This window comes from Dryobates pubescens, chromosome 14 (assembly GCF_014839835.1).
Source record: "Dryobates pubescens isolate bDryPub1 chromosome 14, bDryPub1.pri, whole genome shotgun sequence".
NCBI lineage: Eukaryota > Metazoa > Chordata > Aves > Piciformes > Picidae > Dryobates > Dryobates pubescens.
The window spans coordinates 8162924-8189497 of record NC_071625.1 but is presented as its reverse complement, the minus strand read 5'-3'; the positions used below and the strand labels follow the sequence as shown (position 1 = coordinate 8189497).

The 26574-nt window shown below is 44.2% G+C and overlaps 1 protein-coding gene across 5 annotated transcripts in view; it reads right to left on the bottom strand.

Moving 5' to 3' along the window:
• Window positions 1-26574, bottom strand: part of TPD52 (tumor protein D52) — a 102568-nt gene that overhangs the window by 49587 nt on the left and 26407 nt on the right. The window contains exons 3-8 of one of the 5 annotated variants that reach the window (XM_054167171.1): window positions 25176-25324; window positions 24174-24275; window positions 23236-23262; window positions 18844-18885; window positions 16919-16967; window positions 14154-15806 (exon numbers count right to left, since the gene is read on the bottom strand). In XM_054167171.1, the coding sequence (XP_054023146.1) occupies window positions 15690-15806; window positions 16919-16967; window positions 18844-18885; window positions 23236-23262; window positions 24174-24275; window positions 25176-25324 (486 nt within the window). In that variant the 3' untranslated portion in view covers window positions 14154-15689. Of the gene's footprint in view, window positions 1-8453; window positions 8636-14153; window positions 15807-16918; window positions 16968-18843; window positions 18886-23235; window positions 23263-24173; window positions 24276-25175; window positions 25325-26574 lie in introns of those variants that run through there. The other 4 variants (XM_054167169.1, XM_054167170.1, XM_054167172.1 and 1 more) reach the window with 4 other exon arrangements.

The window sequence follows — 26574 nt, the reverse complement described above, 5'->3', positions numbered from 1 at the left end:
TACAAAGGAATTTTGCTCTCCAGTAAGAAGGTCTTTACCTGATAGGTAAGACAGCTTGGAAGATGAGGACGGCGAGGAAGGAGCAGGGAAGTACAAAGATTGCTTTGATTTCAGATAGCTATTTCAAACTACAGATATAATGGTCAGAAACACAGCACTGTGGATGTAAACCACTTCAAGTTATAGGCACAAAGGAAACTTTACAGGACAAGAGGACACAGTCTCAGGCTGCGCCAGGGGAGGTTCAGGCTAGATGTTAGGAAAAAGTTCTATACAGAAAGAGTGATTGCACATTGGAATGGGCTGCCTGGGGAGGTGGTGGAGTCGCCATCATTGGAGGTTTTCAGGAGAAGACTTGATGGGGTGCTTGGTGTCATGGGTTAGATGTTTGGATGGTGTTGGATTGGTTGATGGGTTGGACGCGATGATTTTGAAGGTCTCTTCCAAGCTGGTTTATTCTATGTATTTACCATGAGGGTAGTGGAACACTGGAAGAAGTTGCCCAGGGAGGTGGTTAGGGCCTCATCCCTGGAGATACTGAAGGTGCTGCTTGACAGGGCTCTCTAGTTGAGGATGCCCCTGCTGACTGCATCAGGGGTTGGACTCGATGACCTTTGGAAGTCCCTTCCAATCCAGCCCATTCTATGAGACCACTGTCATACAAACTTTGCAAATCTTCACAGGCTGCTTACTTAGGCTACTGCTTTGTCTGTTTGTTTTTTAATAAGCCAGAAAATAGTCTTCCCAAACAAACCAACAAAAATATCAGTGTGGATGACAAAAGGCTAGAGCAAATTCTGTGTGACAAATCGCGTGAGCTGACTGAATAAGATTATGTCAGTAGATATTTTAGTAAGTTATGTCAGTTCTACTTTCATTATGTATAAATGAGCAAAAATTATTTATGGTATTGCCAAAAAGCATGATTAGAAGGAGCAAAACATATACATTGCTGCAGTATGGCCACCTCTGAAGTATGGTGACTGCTTAAAACACGCAATAGAACAGTGGGAAACACTGGCAAAAAGGTGAGCAATAGTGATATACAATTTTAAAGGGTTTTACTAACTTCTAGAACACTGAATAGAGATAACAACATAAACCTGTAGCAATTACAAACGTGACTACATGATATTCACATTTGAAATATGTATTAGCAACCAGGACTGGAAAAAAGCATAGAGAGAATAAGCCCGGAAAGTGTACACATTACCAATGAACATGGTAGTGGCAGTAAAAGATGATGGAAGGAAGAGAGAGAATGTATTGCATGTAAGAGACTGATTACTCATTTTCTCCATCTCCTCCTGTTCAGTCTGGAGAAGAGAAGGCTCTGAGCTGACCTAATTGTGGCCTTCCAGTATCTGAAGGGGGCCTACAGGAAGGCTGGGGAGGGACTTCTCAGGATATCAGGCAGTGATAGGACTAGGGGCAATGGAATGAAGCTGGAGGTGGGGAGATTCAGGCTGGATGTGAGGAGGAAGCTCTTCACCATGAGAGTGGTGAAGCCCTGGAATGGGTTGTCCAGGAAGGTGGTTGAGGCCCCGTCCCTGGAGGTGTTTAAGCCCAGGCTGGATGAGGCTCTGGCCAGCCTGATCTAGAGTGGGGTGTCCCTGCCCATGGCAGGGGGGTTGGAACTAGATGATCCTTGTGGTCCCTTCCAACCCTGACTGATACTATGATACTATGACACTAAGAGTCTTCTACAGTGTGCTTACCACTAGAAAGACTTGGGAGAAAAAGATCTGTTGGGAATGAAAACTACAACAGATCAAAAAAGAAGTGGTGCAGGAGGAAACCACTGATTTAATGCCCATGAGCTAACAGCAACAATTAAAACATGTAAATAGAACAAGAACTTGCTGTTAGTGTAATCCCTGTGTTCATTCTCCTCATTTAATAAAAACAGGAGCTACAAACCTTTTCCTCAGTGGACCTTGAACCTTTTCTGAGCAAGACTACACCATGGAAATCCCAAATGATTTTGCACACTGACCCAGCAATGTGCACTAGTAACTAAAACCCAAATTACTATGTTTCTACAGGTTTTCAGTCTCTTTGATTTGGCTTGCTTTTCTGCATCTGCACAAGTCTGAAAGCTGTACTTGCAAAAGCATCATGTATTGTATCACTTGCACTGCTGGTTAGCAATTTCCTTCTTTCCTCTGGAGAACTACACATTAGGGATAGATGCTATTTTGCTGGCAACAGACAGCAAAAAGGAAGCAGACCACTGTAAAAACAAACACATAAAACTGAAATCAGCATTCCTGCAGCAAGAAATGCTTCCTTTATATAGCTCATTAATTACTCTTTTTTCCTTTTCTTTTTTGTAGCACTAAGAGTTCCATCAAGCTTGATATGAAAGCTGTAGGATGTGCCAGGCTGCCAGAACAGCACCACTCCAGTCAGCAGCAGCAGAGATTAGGGAAGAAACAGATACTCCAAGGAAAATATTAAATTTAATGGCCATGGTGGTCTTAGGTTGAAGGCTGGCCTAGGTGATCTTAGAGGTCTCTTCAAGCTGAAATGATTCTGTGATTCTATGATTCTCTTAAGTCTCTCCACTGCTGCCAGCTCTGTATCCTATGAGTAGCTTGTACTGCTTCTCAGACTCTGCTCCCAGTTAGTCACAGACAATAGGTTAAGCATGAAGTTAATGCTTGTGCTTCCTCTGGCAATAAAAGAGAAAAGGTTGCAGGGAAGCAAGCAAGGTGCAGGGCCTCTCTGTAAGACCAGCCTCCTGCCAGTTAGTTGTCTGGTCTTAAACAGTTAGAAAGGTTGGGTCTTTAACATCATCTCTTTAAATCTTTCCATGGTAATCTTGCACACAATAGTCAGGGAAACCAGGATTCAGCAAGCAAAGGGTGAATTGGCCACACACTGACATCTTCCCATTTGCCACACATGGAGAGCAAGGTAGCTCACTCGGTGGGGCTGTCTCTGAGGCAGCTCAGATGGACTAATTGCTCAAGAAGCACGTTCACACAGTATCCAAATAGAGAAGTCAACTCCAAACCTACCCTCCAGATCCATGTGCAGCAGCTTCTTTTAGTATACAAGCTGGAACTAAACCAAATGGTGCCTTACTCAAATGCTCCCCCCTGCAGAGCATCTCCCTTCATGCAGCTCTGGTGGGGGTTTTCTGAAATTGATTCTTTTAATCTCACAAGACCTTTGAAATAGTTTTACTTATCACCATTACCTTAAATTTAAGACTCTCTTAATGTAATGAATGTGCTAGAACAAAGCCAGCCTTATTCGTATTTCCTAGTCTAAGAAGATAGTTTATTTTTAATTGGATTCCATTCTGCCCTTATCTATAAAGTATTTTTAAAATAGAACAAAAAGAGAGGAATTTAAACTGTTTCCCCAATAAAATTCACCCTGGCAGCCACTCAAAGAGTGTAAATATTTTGATACAATTTAGAGAAGCAGCATTAGGCAATGTTTTATGATGCTCATTAAGCTGTCATGTCCTAAATCACAACCAGCATCAACCAACTCCTTCCCTTCCCTACGATTCTGGCTTGGCACTGCTGCGCAGTGTGGAAGGTGTCAAGTGAAATTGCCACAGGATATACTGGAAATCCCTGCATCAGCTGCAGACTCAAGCATAAAGGAAATGCCTTTTTGATCCTACAGCCTGATAACACTGGAGTTGCTGGAGGCTTCCAGCAGCCTTTGAAAATAAAGCTTCACTACACCGGCAGGGAGAGGTGCAGTTTAATCCTCTTAGGAAGCTGGTCCCACAACCCCTACATTTCAGCAAGCTGCTGAAAGCTGTTGTGCTTTGATGGGAGTACAGGTGCAGACCATGCAACAAACAAGCAGTGTCAGCACAGCCCCTTCCCACATTTTCTGGCTCTCAGGAATTCCATCGGATCATGGCAGAAGCAGGTTGTAACAGCACCTCCTTGTCAAGGATTAAGCTGCTGCTCACTTGGAGACCTAGCAGACACTTCGCTCTTTAGGATTTCATTTCCTCTGCATGTCAAAAGAAATAACAGGAAAAAATACACCACTTTCTTCCCCTGGCTGAAAGGTTTCTTCATCTCTACTTTGCTACAGACCCTCTCTCATCTGTGTAAACTCTGCATGCTTTACAGAAGTGCTGCATTTGTTGGCATAGAACACAAATTTAACACAGCAATCTCAGTCTAAGCATATTAAAAAAACATGACTGTACTAATTACAGTAATTAAGTACAGCACATATTAAATAAGACCTTGAAACCATAAGGGTAATAAATACTCCTGCCACATTCAATAAATCCCAAGTAACAAAATTTTGTTGGTAGTTATAACTGAACTCATCCTCACCTGGCCCTAGTTGGATTTTACCAAGGGTATCTTTGGTCTCTGACTAAGCTGATGCAAGCTTCCAGCCTCCATACAATTAATGCTGCAACACATTTTTTTGCAGTCCCATAAAACAGCTTTCCCAAAGAGGGCAAGAAGGCAGAGTGAAAACTGGGAAAAAATAGCTGGCAGGTTCTTCACATGTTTCTTCAATTTAAATCTTGTATCATTAGAATCATAGAATCAATAAGGCTGGAAAAGACCTCAAAGATCATCGAGTCCAACCTGTCACCACAGACCTCATGACTAAACCATGGCACCAAGTGCCACATCCAATCCCCTCTTGAACACCTCCAGGGATGGTGACTCCACCACCTCCCTGGGCAGCACATTCCAATGGCTAACAACTCTCTCTGTGAAGAACTTTCTCCTCACCTTGAGCCTGAACTTCCCCTGGTGCAGCTTGAGACTGTGTCCTCTTGTTCTGGTGCTGGATGCCTGGGAGAAGAGACCAATCGCCTCCTGGCTACAACCACCTTTCAGGTAGTTGTAGACAGCAACAAGGTCTGCCCTGAGCCTCCTCTTCTCCAGGCTAAACAACCCCAGCTCCCTCAACCTCTCCTCATAGGGCTGTGCTTGAGACCTCTAACCAGCCTCTGGACATGGTTCAAGTATCTCAAAGTCCTTCTTAAATTGAGGGGCCCAGAACTGGACACAGTACTTAAGGTGTGGCAATAACCAACCAGTGCTGAGTACAGGGGCACAATGACTTCCCTGCTCCTGCTTTTCTAATTACTTTTCTAAAGTTTCTTTTACACAGTTCTTTGTAGTGTTTGCTTTGGTGGCTTTGGTTTTTTTTTTAAGGTTTCCTTGAGAAGAGCTGATGGAAAAAATGTATTGATGTAGGTACTTCAAATTTTCCAAGAGGGACAGCTCTGGTTTTTTTTGGTAGCTCCTCATTTACCCAAGACAGTCTTGAGGGTGGAATCCTTTCTTCTGTCCACATTTCATTTGGATATCCCAATAAATCACAACTATCAGGATCAGAACTGAGCAGTCCAAGAGAACAAGCTTTACAGACAAGAATGTCTGGTAGGATTGTGTTTGTTTGCTTTTTTTCCAGTGACTTCTATCACTTCCAAAGAGCAAACGATATTCTGTAAGAAAAGGAAACTCTGTTAGAGCATCACAAAAATTGTTGTGTTCTGGTGAGAAAAAAAGCCAAGTGACCAAGGAAATATCTAACACACATCTGCATGGAGATGCCTCCTTCAATAAATGGCAAGAGAGAGGGGTTTTTTCCTTTAAAGATACTGAACTAGTATCTTGGAGAAGTTGCCCTAAACTGACAATATAGTCAAAGCAAAGGCATCAGAATACAGGTAGTAGAACAGCTGTGCTCTGTGTCTTCACAGAAACGGTACCATGAACAGTTCTACTGATTGCATGTGTGTAAAATATGGTGACCATGTCACTTGTGCCAACAAGGGAATTAGCAGAACACTCTTACTGCAGTCACCAATGCAAGCTGGTACAGATCCAAATACACACTCCAAAATTCTACCCAGCTCCTTTCAAGCTTTGGTAGAAGCCACCCCAGCATTAGCTTGACCTTTACTCTGGTGATCTAAAGCAGTTATTGCCTTCCAAAGAGAAGTCAGCACCCATCAAAAGGCTAAACCTTCACATAAGCTGAGGCCACCATATGGACAGATTCTATTTGTTTTGCAAGGCAAGCTTGACTCTAAAGCTATGAGCTGCTGCCTGTGCTATGTAAGCAGATCAAAGAAACTGTACAAGCAAAGGCACAAGTCTGCACACTACTTCTAGTAAGAGCACTGGACTCAGCATTCACCAAGTGTATGAATCATAGTTGGGGATGTGCTGCCCAAATCCAGGAGGCACACAAGGAAACACGGCACAAGGTAAAGGGGGCTGCCCTGGAAGCAATGGAGAGACATGAGTGCATGAAGTCAACTATACAAGGACAGTTGAGAGCTACAGGACAGAATCAGACCAACAAAGACAGTGTGACAGTGGATGTCTGCTCTGGGCTGTCTGATGAGGAAGAGGATGTAGATGAAGCCTTACTGAATCAGAAATCACCTACTTGACTGCAGGCCTTGATTCTCACAGGGGAATTCAAATGTCCTGATGTCTGCTCATGCAGAAACAAACACAAAGGGAAGCAACCAATCCAGAGCCAGTGCCTTGGTGATGACTTTTTGCTAGAGGTACCAAACAGCCAAACCAGGGCAAATCTTCTGCTGGACACATTCCTCATGGAGAGGAAAGAACTGATTAGGAATGTGGTAGCTGATGGCAGCTGTGGCCACAAGCAACAGAGCTTAGTAAAAAAAGGAGAAAGGCAAGCAGCAGAAGGGAAATCTGGGCTTCAGGACTCGGGTTTATTCAGAGTGGACAAGGAGCTGACCTGGTGTGAAAAGGTGCTCAGTAGAGGCCACTGATCTATAAGGACAAACTTCTCAATGCTCTAGAAGGGTCTTCCCTGATGTGCAGAAGCGAAGCAGACCCAGCAGAAGGCTAGCTCAGCTGAACAGGGAGCTTCAGTCTGAATGCCACCACAAAACCAAAATGAATGGCCAGAGATTCAGATGAGACAGAAACACTCCACAGGCATGGACTGGGAAAGGCAAAGCTCATCTCAAGTTAGAATTAGCAAAAGATGCAAGGAACAGCAAGAGCTTTACCACTACAGCAGCAGTGAAAGACTGAGAAAAGCTTTGCCTGCTGCTAAATGTGACAGGCACAAAGGACACAGTTCATCCTGGGACATCAATTACCTCTGCTCTGAATGCCATAGACCTGTCAAAAATGAAGCTGAGTATTTTATCAGAGTATTTATATACCTTCACAAGCTTGCACACAAATGTGTGACTATTTCTGTTCAATCTTTCTCAAAACAAACAATCTCTTTCCAAACTATTTGTCACAGGAACCATATTTAGCATTTTGGATGCAGTGATCTTGCAGATGAACAAAGATGTTCCTCCACTCTCAAGGAAAAAAGATGGACAAGACACAGACTGAGACATTCTGATGTTATTAATTCAAAAACATGGCATTTTGGCTACATATTAAATACTAAGTGTTAGAGCCACCTAGAGACAAATTAAATAGACATCTCTGAATAATACATAAACACAAGGTGCTAAAGAGTTTAGAAAGCTTATAATCTATTCTAGTGGAAAGCTATTTCCATGAAAATGTTGCTTTCTTATCTTTTAGCTCTACCTACTGTATTCTCCAGCACAACTGCTCCAGTTCCACCACAGCTATCTAGTTCAGGACATAAAGTGAAACCCACCACCAAAATCTACATTCAATCCTCTTCTGCAGTAGGAAGTATCTGACCACATCAGCACTGATCATCTACTAGTATCACAGTATCACCAAGGTTGGAAGAGACCTCAAAGATCGTTAAGTCGCCATCACTGGAGATGTTCAGGAGGAGACCTGATGGGGTGCTTGGTTGCATGGTTTAGTTGATTAGGTGGTGTTGGATGATAGGTTGGACACGATCTTGAAGGTCTCTTCCAACCTATTCTATTCTAAAGTCCAACCTGTCACCACAGACCTCCTGACTAGAACATGGCACCAAGTGCCACATCCAATCCCCTCTTGGGGGGGGTGACTCCACCACCTCCTTGGGCAGCCCATTCCAATGGCGGATGACTCTCATTATCATCACAAATCATGTCTAAACTCCCCAGTACATCACCTCACATTAAGCACAGATATTTCCTGCCCAAGGAGGCTTACAGTAGACATGGAATTAAAGTTCAGCATTCACAGAACTCCCAAGTGTTTCAATAAACAGCACTTGTTTTAACAACTCAAATGACGCTGATTTCCCCTTTGCTCAGTGACAAAACACTCAGTGGCTATCATAAGCTGGAATAACATAGACGGCAATTATGCAAATTTGCAAAGGAAGCTGCACTCAAGACAAGGATGACCGAGCAACACAGAGCTTTCATTCTGCACAATAGCTTAACTCCTCTAGCTGTAAACCATTAGATTCATTCAGGCTATCCAAGCTCAGGCCAGAAGGTGCTCAAGTCCCATCAGCTAAGCATTTCAGCGTGCTGTTCACAGGCGTTCATCGCTTACCACAGGTTTACTACTTACTTCCCATCTACTTCTGGCCTTTTGCACACGCAGTGAAACTTGCCACCAAAATCTATATAAAGATCATCCTCTACAATGTGGAATATTCGACCAATGGCAATTTTATCTTTGGCAGGTCCCATCTGAATTAAAGGAGAGCGTCTCAACATGGATGCGAAGGATTCCGACTTCTCCGAAGGAACCTACAGAGCAATAGAATGTAGAAGATCATTCACAAACATATTCTCCAGAGAAAGAATCAAACTAAACTTGTAACAAACAAACAAGGCTTTCTTCACTGAATTCCAAGCAAAAATTCCACGTGCCCAGTGTGTTTTTAGTAGGACTTCCAAGGAGGTATCCGGTAGATTACTCTAAGCCCAAGTATCTTACACAGCAAAGGTAAAGCTTTCATTAATTCAGTCAAACTAAAGTGTGAACTTTGCACTGAGAACTTTGCATGTTCTACTATTAATTAGGTAAATTGACAAAACTACATTCTCAGCATCAGGAATGTCCTGAAAAGAAAAATCTCATCTCTCTGTTATCTCCTCAGTGAAAGCAAAACAGAATCGGTACCTTGCAGCTATTCATCTGGCTACTTAATAATGAGCGATACTTAAATCATCATTTTAAGGAACAAAATCATTTTGTCAAAGCAGTAAAAGCAGCAAGCATGCCCAGGACTGGTCTCCCCATTGAGGTGTGGGTACCCTGCCAGTATTTGAAGGGGCCTACAGGGTAGCCAGAAAAGAACTTTTTCCAAAGGCATGGAGTAACAGGATGAGGGGCAACGGCTTCAAACTGGAAGAAGCTCAACTGAGATGAGACATATGGAAGAAATTCTTCCCCATGAGGGTGGTGAGGCACTGGAACAGGTTGTCCAGAGCAGTTGTGGAGGCTCCAAGCCTGGAAGTGTTCAGAGCCAGGCTGGACGAGGCCTCGATTACCTCTGCCCATGGCAGGGGAGTTGGAACTAGATGATCTTTAAGGTCGCTTCCAAGCAAACCATTCCAGGGCTCTATGGCTGATCTAACACATTAAAAAATGAAACCATCACTGTGGCAATGCCAGCACTGAGCAGTGTGAGCAATCTGGCAGTGCAGGCCTAGAGCCTGACGTGGTGGCAGGCCATGCTCAGCAGAAGTGCAGAGCCAGCTAGCAGTGTACCAAACAGTGCTGTGCCTGCAGCATGTAACTAAAACAAGACGCTGGTAGCTATAAACACAGCAAGTTACCTTGGGACAACAGGACATGCACCTGCATCAACAACCCTCGCGTGTCATCAGTAGTTGGACCAATAATCTATAACAGTGTGATGTGTGGTCACTCATAGGGAAACAATGAAGCCATGCCAACAAGGCACTCCAAGTTTATGTAAGTTGTAGAAGTTCCCTTGCTACACACTTCTGCCTTTCCTGTCTCTTCTCCTTCCATGCTTTACTTTACTGTGCTATACACACACCATAGGCCTGCAATACTGGAACAATAAAGGAACAATACTCGATCATATTGGTCAGCTGTATTGATTCCAATCTCCGTCCCGTTACATCACCACTCTCACTTTTCACTGACATTTTGAGTCAGTAATCAAGTAAACAAAATGCTATTTTCTTCTCACAGAGCTTTGGGGAAACAAGAGACCAGAAATCCTCCTGCTTTGCTTCACAAAGACCATGTCTGTCATGTGATCTGACAAAGCTATCATAGGCTTGCCATCACATGCTGGGTGAAGATACCCAGCGGTATTCAAGTGAGAGCCATCTTCACATACACTTATATCCTCCAAAGAGGAAGCAGGGATCATTTCTCTGCTGTCCAATCCTGTTTACTTTCAGGAAACTGTGGCTAAAAAAAAAATAAGCCATATAATTTTGTGGAAGAATAATTTCTAATCCCTCTAGTTCAGAAATCAGTTATGATGATGTATTGATACCAACCCCAGTTCCTTCCAGCTGAACATTAGAGATCGGTTTTGTTTCTTCTTAATAAATTCCCTCCTTTAAAACACACTATTCAAGGAACTACCACACTATTCAAGGAACTACACAGAAAATGCCTTAAACTAGCTGCTTTCCCTGAGCCATCTAGAAAGAAGCAATGCCCTCTGCTGTGCCAGGAACAGAGGTTCACCCAGAGCTGGCTGCAGCATCCCTGCTTGGTGGCCTCGGTGGGATCACAGCCTGGCCAAGCTGAAGGTCTCCACTTTGGAACAACAGCCACATTTCTGCTCCTGTCACTGAGCTCTGACACACACAATGGTTTGTAGCCTGTTACTATCAAGTTAAAATGAACCAATAGCAAAGTTTCATCACAGTGTGACACATTCCACAAAGCGGCAGCAAAGCTAACACAGTGACAGCCCATTTCTCCCTCAAAATATATTGGACAAACTGCATCACTCATTTTAAAACCATCTGTAGACTACTTATAATTCACAGTACAGAAAAAGATAATATGTACTCTGAATTACTTCCTTCCTTCATACATTTTCTTCAAACACTGGTAACCCAGCTAAGAAAGTAGCTCAACAACCACTTCTCCACCCGCAGCAGGAAAACTCATCACATCCTTCCCAAACGGCACAGGCTTCCTATTTCATGAGGCAAGCAGCTTCAGTGTGCAAATACAACTAACACCTAGAGCATGTCCTAATTTCTACAAGATCTCTTTAAGCAGCTCCACAGAGGAGAACTTTAAACGTGTCCTTTTTTTTTTGTTCAGTTCCAAATTCACAACTTAAATGTCCTCAAACATCTCTCTCCCCAAAAAAGATCAGACCTGTTCCATAATCTTGCCTGGCACTGAGGTCAGGCTGACAGGCCTATAATTCCCTGGCTCATCCAACCGGCCCTTCTTGTGGATGGGCACCACGTTGGCCAGCTTCCAGTCTTCTGGGACCTCTCCAGTGAGTCAGGACTGCTGAAAAATGATGGAGAGCGGTCATGCAATAAAGAAATCAGACCAAGAATGGAAAATGAGGAGCTGGACAACAGCTCTGGATTTCTCTGTGCTCTGCTGAATTATTTCCCCAGTGGAACAAGAGGGAAAACCAGTAGCTTGCTTTGCAGTGACACAGTGACTTTAAAAGCAAAGCAATGAGGTGAGGATTGCCATGAGTCTACTCTTACGCTGTTCTTAGCCCAGTTAGAAAGCACTCTCTGAGCCCAAGCATGATTGATGATTATTCACTGTTTGGTGTGTTAAGAGCATGCAGAGGTGGGTTTTGGTGAGAAGAAGTTAGCAGTGGAAGATGAAAGGGGTCTGACTTGCAGTGTAATCTGTTGGTTCTGTGTAGTTCTCTTAAAGTCAACTTTTCACTGCTTTTAACTGATTGTTGAATCCTAGGAAGTGTGTTATTTGGTAAATAAATTTTCCACAGCTGAGAGCAACCCTGATGTAGTGTGGTGTAAAGCTGGGTAATGCTTAGGGGAGGATGATCGGATGCTGCTGCAAGAATTCAAGCCCTTAGATGACCTTTAGAGAAACTCCATAAGGGGAGCAACGCGCTGTCCTTAAGGGTGAGTGTGGTGGCTCTAGCTGCAGTCTGTTTCCATGGTGCCATGCATCTGCAAGATCTGCTCTTTGAAGCAGCAGAGACATGGTGTTGCTCCTCCTTTATTGAAAGCACCACCAGAGGAAAGCCTGTGTTCCTTGTCTCTGCTGGCAAATAGGTACAAAGTGCTGCATGGCTTTTGGTGTGCACGCACCCTGTAAGAGCCCAGAGACGTTATTTGGGTCTGTGATGTGTGTGCTGCTCATTATCTGCCTCTCTGTGTTTGCTTTCAGGGTGGAGTAACAGGACAACACAGGATACATAAGGTACAAGGCTGTTGCCTTCCTGTTGCTTGGAAGCGGGGTCTGCTCTTGACAAATCATCTGTGCACTCACTAGAGTGCAGGCTTTGACAAAAACCTCACAATCCTCAATTTTACTCCCAAGAATAACATCATAGAATCATTTGTATTGGAAAAGACCTTTAAGATCACTGAGTCCAACCATTAACGTAACGCCGACGACTCCCACTAAATTATGGCACTCAGCACACCTACTCATGTCTGAAACCCCTCCAGGGATGGGGACTGTACCACTGGCCTGGGGAGCCTGTTTCAGGGCTTTCTAGCCCTTTCAGTAAAAAAAAAAAAAATTAATTAAAAATGGCTGGTAATCAACATAAACCTAATCAACATAAACCTCCCCTGGGGCTATTTGAGGCCACTCTGCTCCTATCACTTGCTGCTAAGGAGAAGAATCCAACACCCACCTCGCTCCTTTCAGGTAGTTTGCAGCGTTTGAAGGTCTCTCCTCAGCCTCCCTTTTTCCAATCCCCCAGTCCCCCTCAGCTGCTCCTCACAGGGCTTGTTCACATCTTTTCCACGTTAACCCACACCGTTCTCTCAAGCGCACGCCGCTGTTTCTTGTGACACCTTCACACCCGTGCATTTCCGCAGGCGTTTCACCCGCACCAGCCTTCACGTGTGTACAGCTCTCTCAAGTACCGGCCTAACAACTCTTTGACTTACCACGATATTGTTAACTAAACGTTTCCCACACCCTCCCTGCCCTCCTCCAAAAGTCAGCACAGTTTTGCCCACAGAGCTGTACCTTGCCTTCCCCGCGGCCGAAGCTGCCCGTACGCTTTCTATAGCGGGAATACAGCAATGCACGGGCGGCCGCCCCGCCGCGGACTCACCTGCCGGGAGCCTGGGGCCGCCGTACTTGTGCCCGGACGCTCCGCCGCCCGTTGCGGCACGGGCCCAGCCTCCGGGGCTCCCGCCGGCGGGGCACCGCTGCACCTCCTCACCGCGAGCAGCCGCCACGGCCGCAGCCGTGCCCGGGCGGCGGCAAGGCCCCAGCTCGGCGCCGCCATCGCTGTCTGCGTGCGGGGCGGAGCGCGAACTCTGACTCGCAGCCCGGGTCACAGGGCGGGAGCAGGCGCAGCGGCCGCGGCTGAGGCGCGACCGACACCATCTTGGATGAGGGCGGGAGGTGGCGGCGGGGCGGCAGCCTCCTGCAGCCCCACGGGGCGAGCCCCAGGCGGCTTGCGAGGGTAGGCGGAACCCGGCCGCCCGCTCCGACGCACAGGGCGGCTCGTAACCGCCGTGTACCTCCGAAGGGCTGGCGGGTGAGCGGAAGGAGAGGGCTCGGCGGCCCGCAGCCTGAGGAGAGCCGGCAGCAGCCCTGCTCTGGGGAACGGGACAGAGATGCCAGCCGCACACCCCTGAGGGGAGAGCTGACATTGCCACAGCCGCCCGAAGGCAGCCTGCCCTCAAGGGGAGGGTGCAGAGATGCTGCTGCAAAGCTAAATATGAGATGTTACAAACCCAGGGATGCAGCTACCTGGCCTTAAAAACAAACAAACCAACCACAACACAACTGAAAAACAACCCCCCAAAAAACCAACAACCTCCCCCGGTCTTGCATAAGTCAGAAAGGCCAACTGGAGTAGAAGACAATTCTGTTCATAGTTAGAAAAAAAAGAAGCAAACAAAAACCACACACACAAAAAACCAAACACCCCACAACAACAACAAAAAAACCCACACCAAAGCCATATGACATGGATCATGTTCCAGAAGGACCTGACCGGCATGGTACTGACCCTAGAAAGGAAGAGCTCCACTCCCACTGTGTCATTTAATTCTCCATTCTTTTGTATCTGTCAAGAGACTGGAGGTACATCTCAACCCATTTTCTTCAATTCCCAACACAATCAGGGCAGGTTAATTTCTCATAAGCCACAAGAAGTCAACCTAGACCTGGGCTCCATCCACACAGATTCGCCCTAGTACAATCATACACATCAGCACTACTTGGAAATCAAGCTTAAAGGACTGTTTCAATTAGACATAAAAAGTTCTTATTTATATAATGCTCTGTATTCACAGGACAAACATTCCTCTCACAGATTTTTATTAGGCTTCTCACATGTAATTAAGCATATATATATATACTACATCTGACATGCTAACAGGGTTGTCAGGAGCCAGCTTTCCCCCCACGCACCGCTCCAAACCTCTGTGGTAGTAGAAGCTTCATGGACTTCACACAAACGTTTCAAAACTCATTTCCAGTTCTAAGCATGGTGATAAAACACTTGTCAAAAAGTTTTAACTGTACCAACACCATGTGCCAGCAGCACACAAAATACAAGAAACCTGAAGAACACGTCAGATAAAGCAACACGTGGAAGAGATCTTGTAGGAGAGCTATGCTGCGGTATGACACTGTGCACCTCTCAAAACAGATTTCTGGGATCTCAGACAGGAATAGGGGTGCTAGTGGCACAGGCCTTTAACACAAAGTAACAAAAGACAGTGCAGGAGATGTTTTTGATGGTCAGCCTACAAGGGAAACGACATTAGCATTTGAGAGCAATCCTCCTGATGCCCCAAAAAGCCCCATTTCTGTGCTCAGGTTTATGCTTACACTCCATGGGTCATTAGTGCAGACGTGACACCACCATGTGCAGGTTAAGGTGACTCTATTCACAAGGTCAAAAATTCTGATGAATGCACCACCTAAACACCAGGTACGTTAAACAACTGAAAATGTCATTTTTAACTGACCCAAACCAGCACTACTAGGCATCTTGCTTCTGTCTGCAATGGTCAGAAGTTTCCTAGGCAGATAATCCACAGACAAATCAGGGAGTTTTAGATGTTATGCATTACCCTATCCACATCTGTTAGACAGGGAACATTATGTCTCTTCTCATGTGTAACCCTCCTATGGACAGCTTCTTTAAAGCCTGCTGAAGCAGAAGTCCTTTCCTGAGTTCGGAGTGATCCTCCTAGTCCAGTGTCCTGTGCAGGAAACACTTAACTGAAATTATCACAAGGGAGCAGAGTAACAAGCTTCAGTTTGGCAGCAGCAGTAGATTCATAATGATTAAGTTGAGCAGAAGTTACAGATTCCAAAGAAATTATGTGTCCACAGTGTATGTACAGTATAATTAACTTCTCAAAAGAGGGTTTTTCACTGCTATATTTTAAAGGTTGCCTTCAAATTACAGGTAAGTCCTTTAAATGCTTGAAAGGCATAAAAATTCTGCTTCCCACACAAAACCCCAAACCATGGATTTTAGTTTCAAAAATGTTTTGAACCCACAAACCAGCTTGGTATCAGTTAACCTGGTAAAATATCTACGTGCTCAATAAAAGCACATCTGGTGGAAAGAGCGCAAGGAACGTTACAACTGTGCTTTGTCTTTGCTTGCAGCATCTGGCAGTGGGGAGCAGGAGAGAGGCAGGAGTCTCACTGGGTCTCCTCCTGTGTCTGTTCTGGAATTGTTTCTGTGGCACTGGCATTGGCAGCAGAGTTGAGAACTTCTCCAAAGTCTCCCCCAGCAGGTTTGCCTCCTCCAACTCTAGACTGAAACACAAAGAGAGCCTCAGCATAAAATTGTAGTTACTTGGGCATGTCAAACACACTGAACTGTATACAACCAGTACTTCTTCAAGAAGAATCTGAGTGACTTTCTTCAGCAGAGCAGTTTTTCCAGGACTGACAAGCATCTAAAGTCTTTTGAGTATCATGAGGAAAACAATCACCATGATCAGATTAACACAGCAGTCTCCCTTGGACTTTGAGATACACAAAGCAGCCCTGACGCCAGGGAGTCTGAAGGCTGACATACCCTCAGTCAAAACCAGGCAGAGGTATACAGCCTTGCAAGCCATATAGGCTTTGAAGGCTCAGAGCTGAAACTCACTTCTCTATAGCTCAAGAAAGAGCCTTGCACAGTTTTCAGGCTCAACAGCACTTCCTGAGATCTTTACTGGGGCACAGCAACTATTTTACTTTTTCCTGGTAACACATTTGTCTTTCCACTTCCTTCTACAGCATGTTTCCTGTGGGATGGCAGGAGGGGATGGCCAATTACTTTGCCAGGGAACTTAGTTCCCTGTGTTGTCACTTCTCATCCAACCCAAGGTGCCCACGAGGCCTGTCAAATGTGGTTCCAGCTACATGTATTACTGATTTTTAAAGTTTTTTTTTTTTATCTGGAGAATCTATTAAAGGTTGTTTCTGGCACTTGAGGCTTTTGTGAGTACATTTTCATTTAAAGTAAAAAAAGCTTTGCATATTTTATGCCAGAAATGAGAGAAATATCCCAAACTCTTTTCCTGCGTTGCCTGCTAATCTTTAGGGAGGCATGGAAATAAAAGCCTAGACCATGTTGGGTACACAATACTAGTTATATGAAACAGTATACAAAACACTATATTATACTCACTGCTTGTGCAGGTTAGCTAGCTGTTAGTCCTTCTAATTAAAGGCATCCTCCTCGAAGAGGTGCAGGAAGCCTGTGTCTGTCTTCTCAAATCATGAAGCAGAGAAACAATTTCCACAGTACTTCAAAAGACCTTATCTATGCACCTTCAGTAGCTTACCAATCACTAATGAACAGGCTACCCTTAAGGCCACTGCACTTTTAGTCCACATCCACAGCTCCACAATCACCACAGTTTAGTAATGCTTACCTTTAGGTTTTCAACCTTTTCCTCAAAGGATTTGAAAGTAGGAGAATTTCTAGGAAAATAAACAAAGGAACCACAGAATTAAACTCAGATCTGGTGGGTCTAAAACATCAGAAAACAAGCAGATAGTTGCTTTTTCCAGCATCAACATGAATTCTGTTTGTTTGAGGCTCTCTCCTTGTTTTAAGGGTAGCCTAAGAATAGTTCAGATCTGGGTATGTCCCCAGGTGTTACGAAAACACACTCAAGTTGCAGTTTGTTTGTTTCTCTGGCATCTAAGCATTGCCAGGCTCAGCAAAAGGATCTTTCATCACAACATGGAAGGGAGAACTAGCAAGTATTTTAGGTTTAGCTTATTAGTCCCAGTGATTTCAAAAGGGTTTCTTGACTTAAAGGATTTGTTCATAAAAGCTTAGTCATCACTTCTGGTTAGCCTAGTATGTTATAGCTGCAGACAGCTTGTCACCAGAGGGTTTTCACTGATCATAGGAAAACTAGCTTACTTTCGTAGGCTCTGTGCTAACAGAACATGGTTGGCAGGGGCATTTTGCCTTTTGAGAGCTGGAAACAGCTATGATTATAAATCTCAAAGGTCTTTTCCAACAAAAACAGTTCTAAGATGAAGTCCAACCACTCCCTAACTCTGCTGGGGCTGGTGCTAAACCATGTCCCTCAGCACCACCTCGGCCTCTTTTCAACACCTCCAAGGATGGGGACTCAACCACCTGCCTGAGAACCCTGCTCCAGGACTTGACAGCCCCTTCAGGGAAGAAGTTTCTTTTAGTAGCCAATCTAAATCTCTCGTGGTGCAACTTGAAGCCATTTCCTCTTGTCCTATCACTTGTTACTAGGGAAAAGAGACCAATACCCATCTCTCTCCAACCTCCTTTCAGGGAGTTGTAGAGAGCAATGAGGTCTCCCCTCAGCCTCCTCTTCTTTAGACTGAACAATCCCAGTTCCCTCAGCTGCTCCTCACCAGCCATTCTCCAGACTCTTCACCAGCTTTGTCACCCTTCTCCGGACCCACTCCACCACCTGAAGGTCTTTCATGTACTGAGAGCCCCAAAACTGGAGACAGTACTCAATGTATGACTTCAACTGCTAGGTTTTGCCTAGGACAAGCAGGACAGCTTGGGATTTTCAGTGCTGAGGACTGGTGTATTATCTAAGGTCAGAAAAGTGGCTTAATGCTCCAACTAGCTGTCACTGCCATTTGCAAATCTGTGCAGTAACTTGTACACCTTCTCAGCCTTTATGCAGGTTGGAAAATGCTTGCCTTCAGCAAGATGGGACTAAGGATTTGTGGCAGACTTCAAAATAAATTATTATATAAAAGAGAGGAGGGATTTTTCAAAAGAGGTCTTAAGCTTCCCTTCCCCCCCTTGTCTGGTGTTTGTGTAGGTCTCCCACACCTAGCAGCACTCTTTCATCTGGGAAAGCACACAGTGACATGTCTATATCTAGCTATATATAGATAGGTATATATGTCTCTATCTTAGTCATCTCAGAAGATGGAGTGACACAGTGCCAAGCAAGGAGAGAAAAGACAAGCACTCCCAGTCAGCAACAGACTCCTCATGAAACCACCGTATTTGTTACTCACTTTCATTGCTCTAAACCAGATGCCAAGCTATTTATTGCCTTTTAAACTTGGGGTCATTTAGTAGCATGACATTTCCAGCAGGCAGGGAAAGGCCGTTATAGTTCTCCCACCACCAGGGCAGTGGTCACACTCCCAATGCACAACCACCACCACCACCATCAAGCAGAAAGAACATTTTATCCCACGTGTTAGTACAGGAAATCCACTAGAAAGCTGGGTGGGCTTTTTGGTTTCGTTTTAAACCCACATTAGTTGACCTAAACTGAGTTTGAGTCGATTCCACCCATGAAAAATCAACCCAGCAGCTGGATTATGCATACCTTACCTCATAATAGGCATGCTAATGGAATGTTGTAAGGAGCGTATACTAAATGGCAGCATTAAGAGAAAAGAAAAGGAGAAGTTAGTTTAAGTGGCAGACAGAAGGAACTGGCTAAGAGATGTCTTCTTTGGTAAACAGCAAAACAGTCTTGGGTAGTAACTGCTTGGTTTTGCTTTTCTACATTGCTTAGCCATGCACACACACAAGTACGTCAGAGCCAAAGCTGCAACAGCTTTTTTACTGTCTCAGTAATATCCAAGTGCCATGCCTGTTAGTACAGAGTGCTTAGCTGCAACAGTCTGTCTACTCACTAAGCTTCTCAGGCAGTGAATCATGCTGCATTGACAGATTTCAGGGTATCAAGTAGAAATTGAACATCCAGGAGTTACCAATCCAAAAACCTGCCCACTGAAAGAATTATTCCAACATTCAGAAGCCTTCCATTTCAGTTCTGTGTAGTATTTCCATACTCATCAATACAAAATACAGCCATCTCCAGTCACAATCAGGTTTATGCTGTGGATGGAGAGAAAGCCCTAGGCTCAATTCTCTTCTGTGACCTGCCAGTATTGCTATGCAGTTACTGCTTGGTTAGTGACACCACAGCTACTCCTAGAAGGTGACTGGATATAGATTAAGGAGTTTCCAACTAGATATAGATGAAGGAGCTCATAAATAACTTCCAAAACCATTTGGAATCTGATTTAGTTCCATATTCTAAAATATCCTTTATTCTTGATGACTTTTAGCTGTTTCTTGTCAAATACCACAACAGCAAATTAGAAAAACTGATGTTCAGAGTTTTTTATAACTGTATTTGGGATGTCAGATTTTAGCTGGGTTCCTGATGTCTTTCAAGAGGAATCACAGAATGGTAGGGGTTGGAAGGGACCTCTGGAGATCATCAAGTCCAGGCAGTTGCTGGTGGGAATCTCCCACATTTGATTCCCCTCCAAAACTGCAGTTGGTATTTCAGCACAACAGGAGACACATTCAGAGAAGCAAAAAGATTTTGTGTATATTGCAGAATAAGTTTGAAAGAATTACCTCAGGAGGCTCACCAGTAGAATATAGTGATAGGAAAAACATTAGCTACAAAAAGTGTGTGGTGCTCCTTAAGGCTGGGATCCCTCACAGCAGAAGCACAGTTTAAGGTTGGAATCAGCTGGGCAAAGGCCAGATGCTGTCCTGACACGTGTCAGGAATACGTGCCCCTGTTTCATCCCTTTCCCCAGCCTCATTTCTGCTGTGTTTCACCTTCACAGGTGGTTTGGTTTCCACAAGCTTTTCCAGAGCACAGAGGAGCTGACTGTCTTCCAGAGTACAATTTACATTCCTTGCTGTAATGTGGATTACTACAAGTTTTGGTCTTGCCATGTGCCAAGCTTTTGTACACAACTAGCGTGACACTAACGAGTTCCCTTTGTTCAGTTGTGCCTAACCCACAAAAAGTGCCTCCTTGCAAGAAACTCAAGGCTGAAGAGTGTGCAGTTTACCTTTTTCCCCCCCAATATAGATTTACAATCTGTAGAACTGCTCATGCTGAAAAGCAACAACCTAGTGCAGGTCTTTTAAGAGGCGTCTGGAAACATTTAGTTTCATCTCAGAGAGATCATTTAGTGGAAGATCTATTTGTAGATCCACAAAGGATTTACTTGCTGTTGTACAATACACTTACATACACTCAGTATTCACTTTGCAAAATGTCACCACAGGTAGCAGGTAGTTTTATCACAGAATTATCTGGTTTGCAAGAAAACTGGATCAGAGGAAGGCAGTTGATCTTTTAATGTCAAACCACCTGTTCTTCAAGTAGTACAAAGAAGCACAATTAAGCCTTGAAAAGCTTTACAAAGGAAAGGACTCGTGTCTCTCTTCAAAATGACAGAATGCCACATCAAAGCACTCCCTTAACTAGGCCACCATGCTGGGTGGTTTGAAGAAGAGAAGCCCTTTCTGCAATGCTCACAAGCAAATCTCTAGCTTCAAAAATAAAAGACTAAACCCCAAAAAGGCACAGTAAGTTTTCTCCAGCCTGCCGTGTACTTTGTGCTGCATTAGAAGCTTTCTTATCCCTTACATGATTATATTTATAGCTACTGCATTGCCTCACATTTTCAAAAGGCCCAGGGAGGCACACCAGAGGTGCCTGCCTGGGAAACACAAGCTGAAGAGTGCATTAGCACAAGTTAGATGCTTTTGTTAATGGGTTTCCAGCTGATAAATGACGCTATTTAGGAGTCCATGACCATATCAGATTTCCAAAGCAAGTGAAGAAAGTCATTGTGCAATCTTGAAACAGGGCAACGATGAGGACTTCTGCTCCATAATATGGATGCAGTGCAGGAGGAGCCAAGTGCAAAGTCATGATTGCTCAGGAAATTTGCACAGTGCTGTATCTGGGTACTAATGCTGATGTTGCCCACATGAGGACAGGTGAGCTCATCCGAAGCTCTTGTAAGGGAGAGTAAAGGCAATAAGAGAAACCCAAGTAGGAGCAGAGTACATTGTTAGCTTAATAAAAAAAGCAGAGGGAACAAACAAAAAGGAAGCTATGATGCACTGACTTTGCACTACCAGTCCTTTCTCTTCCTCTGTTTCAGTGCTTTCCAAGTTCACAGCCTCAGGAGCTGCCTTACTCTCTTTCGCAACTCCCTCCAAAAGCACTTTGTAGTGCAAGAATGAAGACCTGCATGTGATATTTGCTGTATGGAACATGTGGGAACAGCTCAACACAAAAGAAATCACACCATTACAACTGAGAAAAGTGAAGCCATGATGAAGAAGTCATGTCAGAGTTTAAGAATAATAATCATAGAATTATAGAATGGTTTGGGCTGGAAAGGATCTTAAAGATCATCAAGTTCCAGACCACAACCTCTACGGGCAGGGACACCCTCCAGGTTGCTCAGTACACACCTGCATAGTCAGCATTTGTTCCAGTCAGTATCAGGGCCATCAGTTCTCATTCTCAACAAAGAACCTGGGCTCTAAAACTGTCTAAAGCTCAGACTCCTGCACTCTTAAAAGTAAAGACCACCTGAGTACCCACATAACCCTGGGACACAGATTCACTGGTTGAATCCCAGATGAACTTGGTCTTCATGAAAGAAGAGAGCTCCAAGGTTTTTAATCTCCCATTTATGTGCAGCTAAGATCTTGAACAGTATTGATTCTTCCCAGTTTTGCTTGGTTTGCTTTTAAACCCAGCTGCTCCTGAATTTATAACAAACCCTTGACCTTTCATTGGCATGATTCTCCCCAGGAAGCACACCAACAGTGTGGACTCATCTGGCCCTGTTACACTCCCTCCCGGTGACCCAGCACCTGACAGAGTACTCAGTGCCTACCTAGCAATTAGGACTCTCTTGAGGTGTTAAATTCCTGAAGCCACAAGAGAGCTGTAAGTCTGTGCTTGTCTTTGTCTAATACTAGTAGAGGGACACCATACCTTAAGGAAGAAAGGTGAACCCTGTTAATGGAACAGCCAGACTCCAAAAGGTACAGAGACATCCTCCAGGTGCCCCTTGTTGTACTGATGCTGAAGAGGAGGTATTTCAAATAGGCTGCTGTTCTTGCACCTGAGTAAACAGCTCCCTTCAGAGCCTGAGCTGTGATAGCATCCTCTGCCACTGCCCATCCCCTCCCCAGGCAATGCCCTGGGGCTGTGGCTTACAGTTAGCATTTTGGGAACCAGATCCCTGCATCTTTATAGAAATCCCATGGCTTTAGTTAGCTTCTGAGTGGGAGAGCACAGAGAAGAGGAAGCCAGACTCTCAGGTGTGCATAGATAGGGTGAGAGGCAATATATAGAAACTTTACTACACTGAAACTTTAGCTGTTTACTTCAACTGGGCAGGTAAAGGGCAACACAGACAAGGCAACCAAAATACTCAGTGTCTAGAGGTGCTCAAGTAATCAACCCAAAGATAAGGACTGCTTCACTGGACAAACTATGAACTTTACATTCAGACTCTAGTGATTTGTTTTGGGTCAAAATGCTAAACAGCCATTGCAACAGACACAAAAAAGGGAGAAGTTTCTACTCTGTCAAGGCACAAACACTGTACAGACAAAGAGAAGGACTTCTGCATGCCATTGCCATATTCTGTCACAAGCACTTACAGAATCATTTTAACAGATTGCTTTCTTACAAGGAAAAGAAACTAACTGCTAATTATTATTACTGATACTCCAGTTCTCATGTTCTGGGATGATTACCAGATGAACATGAAGATACATCTCCCCTAGCATTAGAAGAGCTTCCGTTTTACATTAATACTGGAGAAGAAACCAAAGAAATTACCTTCTGCAGACAAAACTTATTTAAAGGTTTTAATGGAGACAGTCTGACTACATGCTTAGTTTCAGAAACAGTTCTTGTTCCCACCTTACCTAAAGGAATATGCAAAAGCCTGTAGTCTGCACAATGCCAGAGTAAGCAGTAAAAAGAGAAAGGAAGTTCTGATAAATCTGAAGAAAAATATGTAACTGTAGCTGCACCTCAAAGAGTTTTCTCACTAGACTTCAGAAAGCAAGAAAGAGGCTAATGGCAGCACTTTAAAACAGAGGCTGATTTTATTACCCTGCAGCAATATTTTGTTTGAATGTGTGACTTTTTATTTGTCCAACAGCTGAAAATGAAGTTGGATCCACTACTCAAAACAAATTACAAGCAGAGAAGAGTAGCCCTCTGTGTTCCAGTAGTAAAAATTACACGAAGAATTGTAAGCTAAACATATGGCTGGATTGCATCCAGCTCACAGTAGTGCTAAAAGTGACCACCAAACATACTTCTTGCATGCCCATATTGAAGAGCTGAAAAATGCCAATTGTCTATGGAAAAAAAAGTAATAAAATCAAGCCACTGCTGTGAGGTAGGACAGCTTACAAGGAAATAAAACACACCAGAAGGAATCCACACACAAGACAGAAAAAGAACAACAAAACCAAAGCACAGACAGTTAAAAGACAGTCACTGTTTCAGTGCAGTATTCCACAGGCTGAGAAAGTCAGAGAAATGAGAATGCTATGTGCATCACACAAGCAGGCAGAGACTCAGCCACCTGCCATCCCACTAGAAAAACAGAAGCAGCAGTGGGGCTAATAGCACACATTGCTTCTCTTGCACACGGAGACTACGCACCACAGAACTCTGCTGCATCGGTGAGGACAGTACAAGCACATTTTGCAGCTCTCCTAAAACAGATGCTGAAGGTTCCTGACAGAGTAACTTTTAGAAGTGCTAGGTATGTTGACAGCATAAAATTATTTCAGTGGTCCCCTGCTTAAATCTAAACCACAGCTACTTGTGAAAAGCTGAAGAAACCTACCTGACATCTTCAAACTTCTTAGTTATGACTGAACCAACAGATGAAAAAGCTGCAGAAGCCTTCTGGCCAGCCTGAGAAAGGGTTTCTGATGTTTTCTTGTAGCTGTGTTCAAACAAAATTAAGCCTGTGGTTATTTTACTAGAATACAAAAGGGACCTTTCAGTGCATGTAAACTTGTATCAAACCCAGAGGTATACTTCAACTTTAGGGTCAAATGGACAAGCTACTTAAGAGATTTATTTTGAGCCACTGCAGTCTCCTCTGGCTACAGCATCTCTGCCTTCTCAGACATCAGGTGAGGCTGATCAGCATACACCTACTCCCCACCCCCAGAACAGATGCTCTCTGCTACTGTAGGATTGAAAACACAGCAAAAAAACCCAAAACAATCCTCCCACCATCACACAAAAAATCCCAAACCAATCAAACACAAACAAACAAAACTCCAAGTAAACCACAGCATGCACACACACTGGAAAAGAACAGAGGTCTATTTTTTGTGCTTGGCATCTAAAATCTTAGACCAAGTGGTTTTGTCAATAAACTCCACCATAAAATGTTTGAGGTACAGTCTTCTGCATTTTGTGCAGCCATTAACTGCAGAAGGCAACTCACTCTGGACCTTAAGTTAGCTGTGTTTGGCAAGAGCATGAACTGTGACTCTGCGCCCTTTCTGCATGAGCTCAGTTCACAACTTTTCAGGCTGGGAAAAAAAGCTGTTCTGTTGGACTTAGGACACCCTGGCACCTCAGTAACGGTACCTCAGAACTGTCAGACAAGAAGGGTATTAGAACTGCCCACAGCATGGCCAATGACTCTTTTGCATGAGATGAGATGGCTGATAGTGGCCTTCTTTGAAAAATCCTCTGATGATTTATCCCACTGGTTTAGTGCAACTTCACTTTGTGTCATCCACGCTTATTTGACAAGGTTTAGATCTGACCCAAGAACCACAAAGCCTTCACCCAAGAGCTGAGACAGCCAGCAGGAAGCAGTACGTACGCTGTGGTTGCTGTAACATCTTGCCAGCTTTTGGTAATGTTCTGCCTTAGCTCCTGTAAAGAGTTAATCCCCAGCTTCCTCTTGATTTCTGCTAGGTGCTTCTCTTTGGCAGCCAGCACTTGTGAGAGCGTCTGGATTTCCTCTTCTACCTGTGGCAGCAGAGTTGATGAGAGGTAATTAACCAGTAATACACTTAGCCATTTAACTGTGTCGTTATTACAATATCTGCTTGGCAGCAGTAAGGGGAGGGCTGGCACATTTGAACACTGCCTCACAGCTGTTCATCAATACTAAAAGGCAAATCCAACAGAGGCTACAAGGGCTAGTAAGAAAGTAACCCACCTGCAGCTATCTCTGTTCCTGGAACATGCACAAGGAAGTTGATAGCTAAAACCTTTACAGTTAGAAATCATTACCTTTAGACAACCTTAGGCTTAAGCTTGAAGATTAGTCTGACCTGGACAATCACCAAGCCTCTGTTTTCCTGCCACGTCAGTAGAGATACCAATGTATGACCAGTACCTCAGAGCACATCTGACCAGTGCACAAGTTTTGTCTCCTTGCTTGAACTGAAAAATTCACCCTCAGGAATGCCTTCCTTGGGGCGGGGTGGGAATGGTGACAGGCTGAGCAGTCAAAAGCCAACAAACAAAGAAGCAACCAAACCAAAAAAAAGACCCAAAATAACAACAAAACACACAACAAACACACAGCAGCTGTTGAGCAACTAGAAATTGCACTGTGTCTGTAATTCCTTCTGTACACAGATGGCCATGTAAGCCTCTCAGAGAAGCATGACCAGGTCACGAGCAGAGATGTCAAAGCAGTTTTACGATGCCATGCTGTGGGATACGTAGATGTGGCAGAGGCACTAAGGCCACATGTACTGAGGCCAGGCATACATCCAACCATGCTTCCACATCCATACTGGACTTTGCTTTAGAGTGTCAGCCTGCCCACTCATTTAAGCTCCTCTGAGGAAATGCCACTATCTTCAGTGCACCTTTGTTGTGGATACCAGTCCAAAGTCCAGCATGACGCACCCTAGCAGGACCAGATTTCCCTCACCACCTTCAGCTGGCTGGCTTGGTGTGAAATAATACTTGTGAATACCAAAAGACTGCATTTAGTGTGCTTATTTCACAGCAGGCCTTTGCTTGCCAACCTTAGGATTAAGTCAGTAGTTTTTTTTGGGGTCATAAAATCACACAGAGCTCCACCAGAAAGAAGACTGGTGACTCAACAAAGCTTGACTGACCACTTCTGAAATGCATGGATCTGATTGTCCTCTGAAGAGTGGCACTTTAAATTGCTCTTGTAAACAAGCTGCTGTACGACCAAGAATAGTGACATGGTTAGACATTAGCAACACAGCATCTCCGTGGACATTACTATGAAC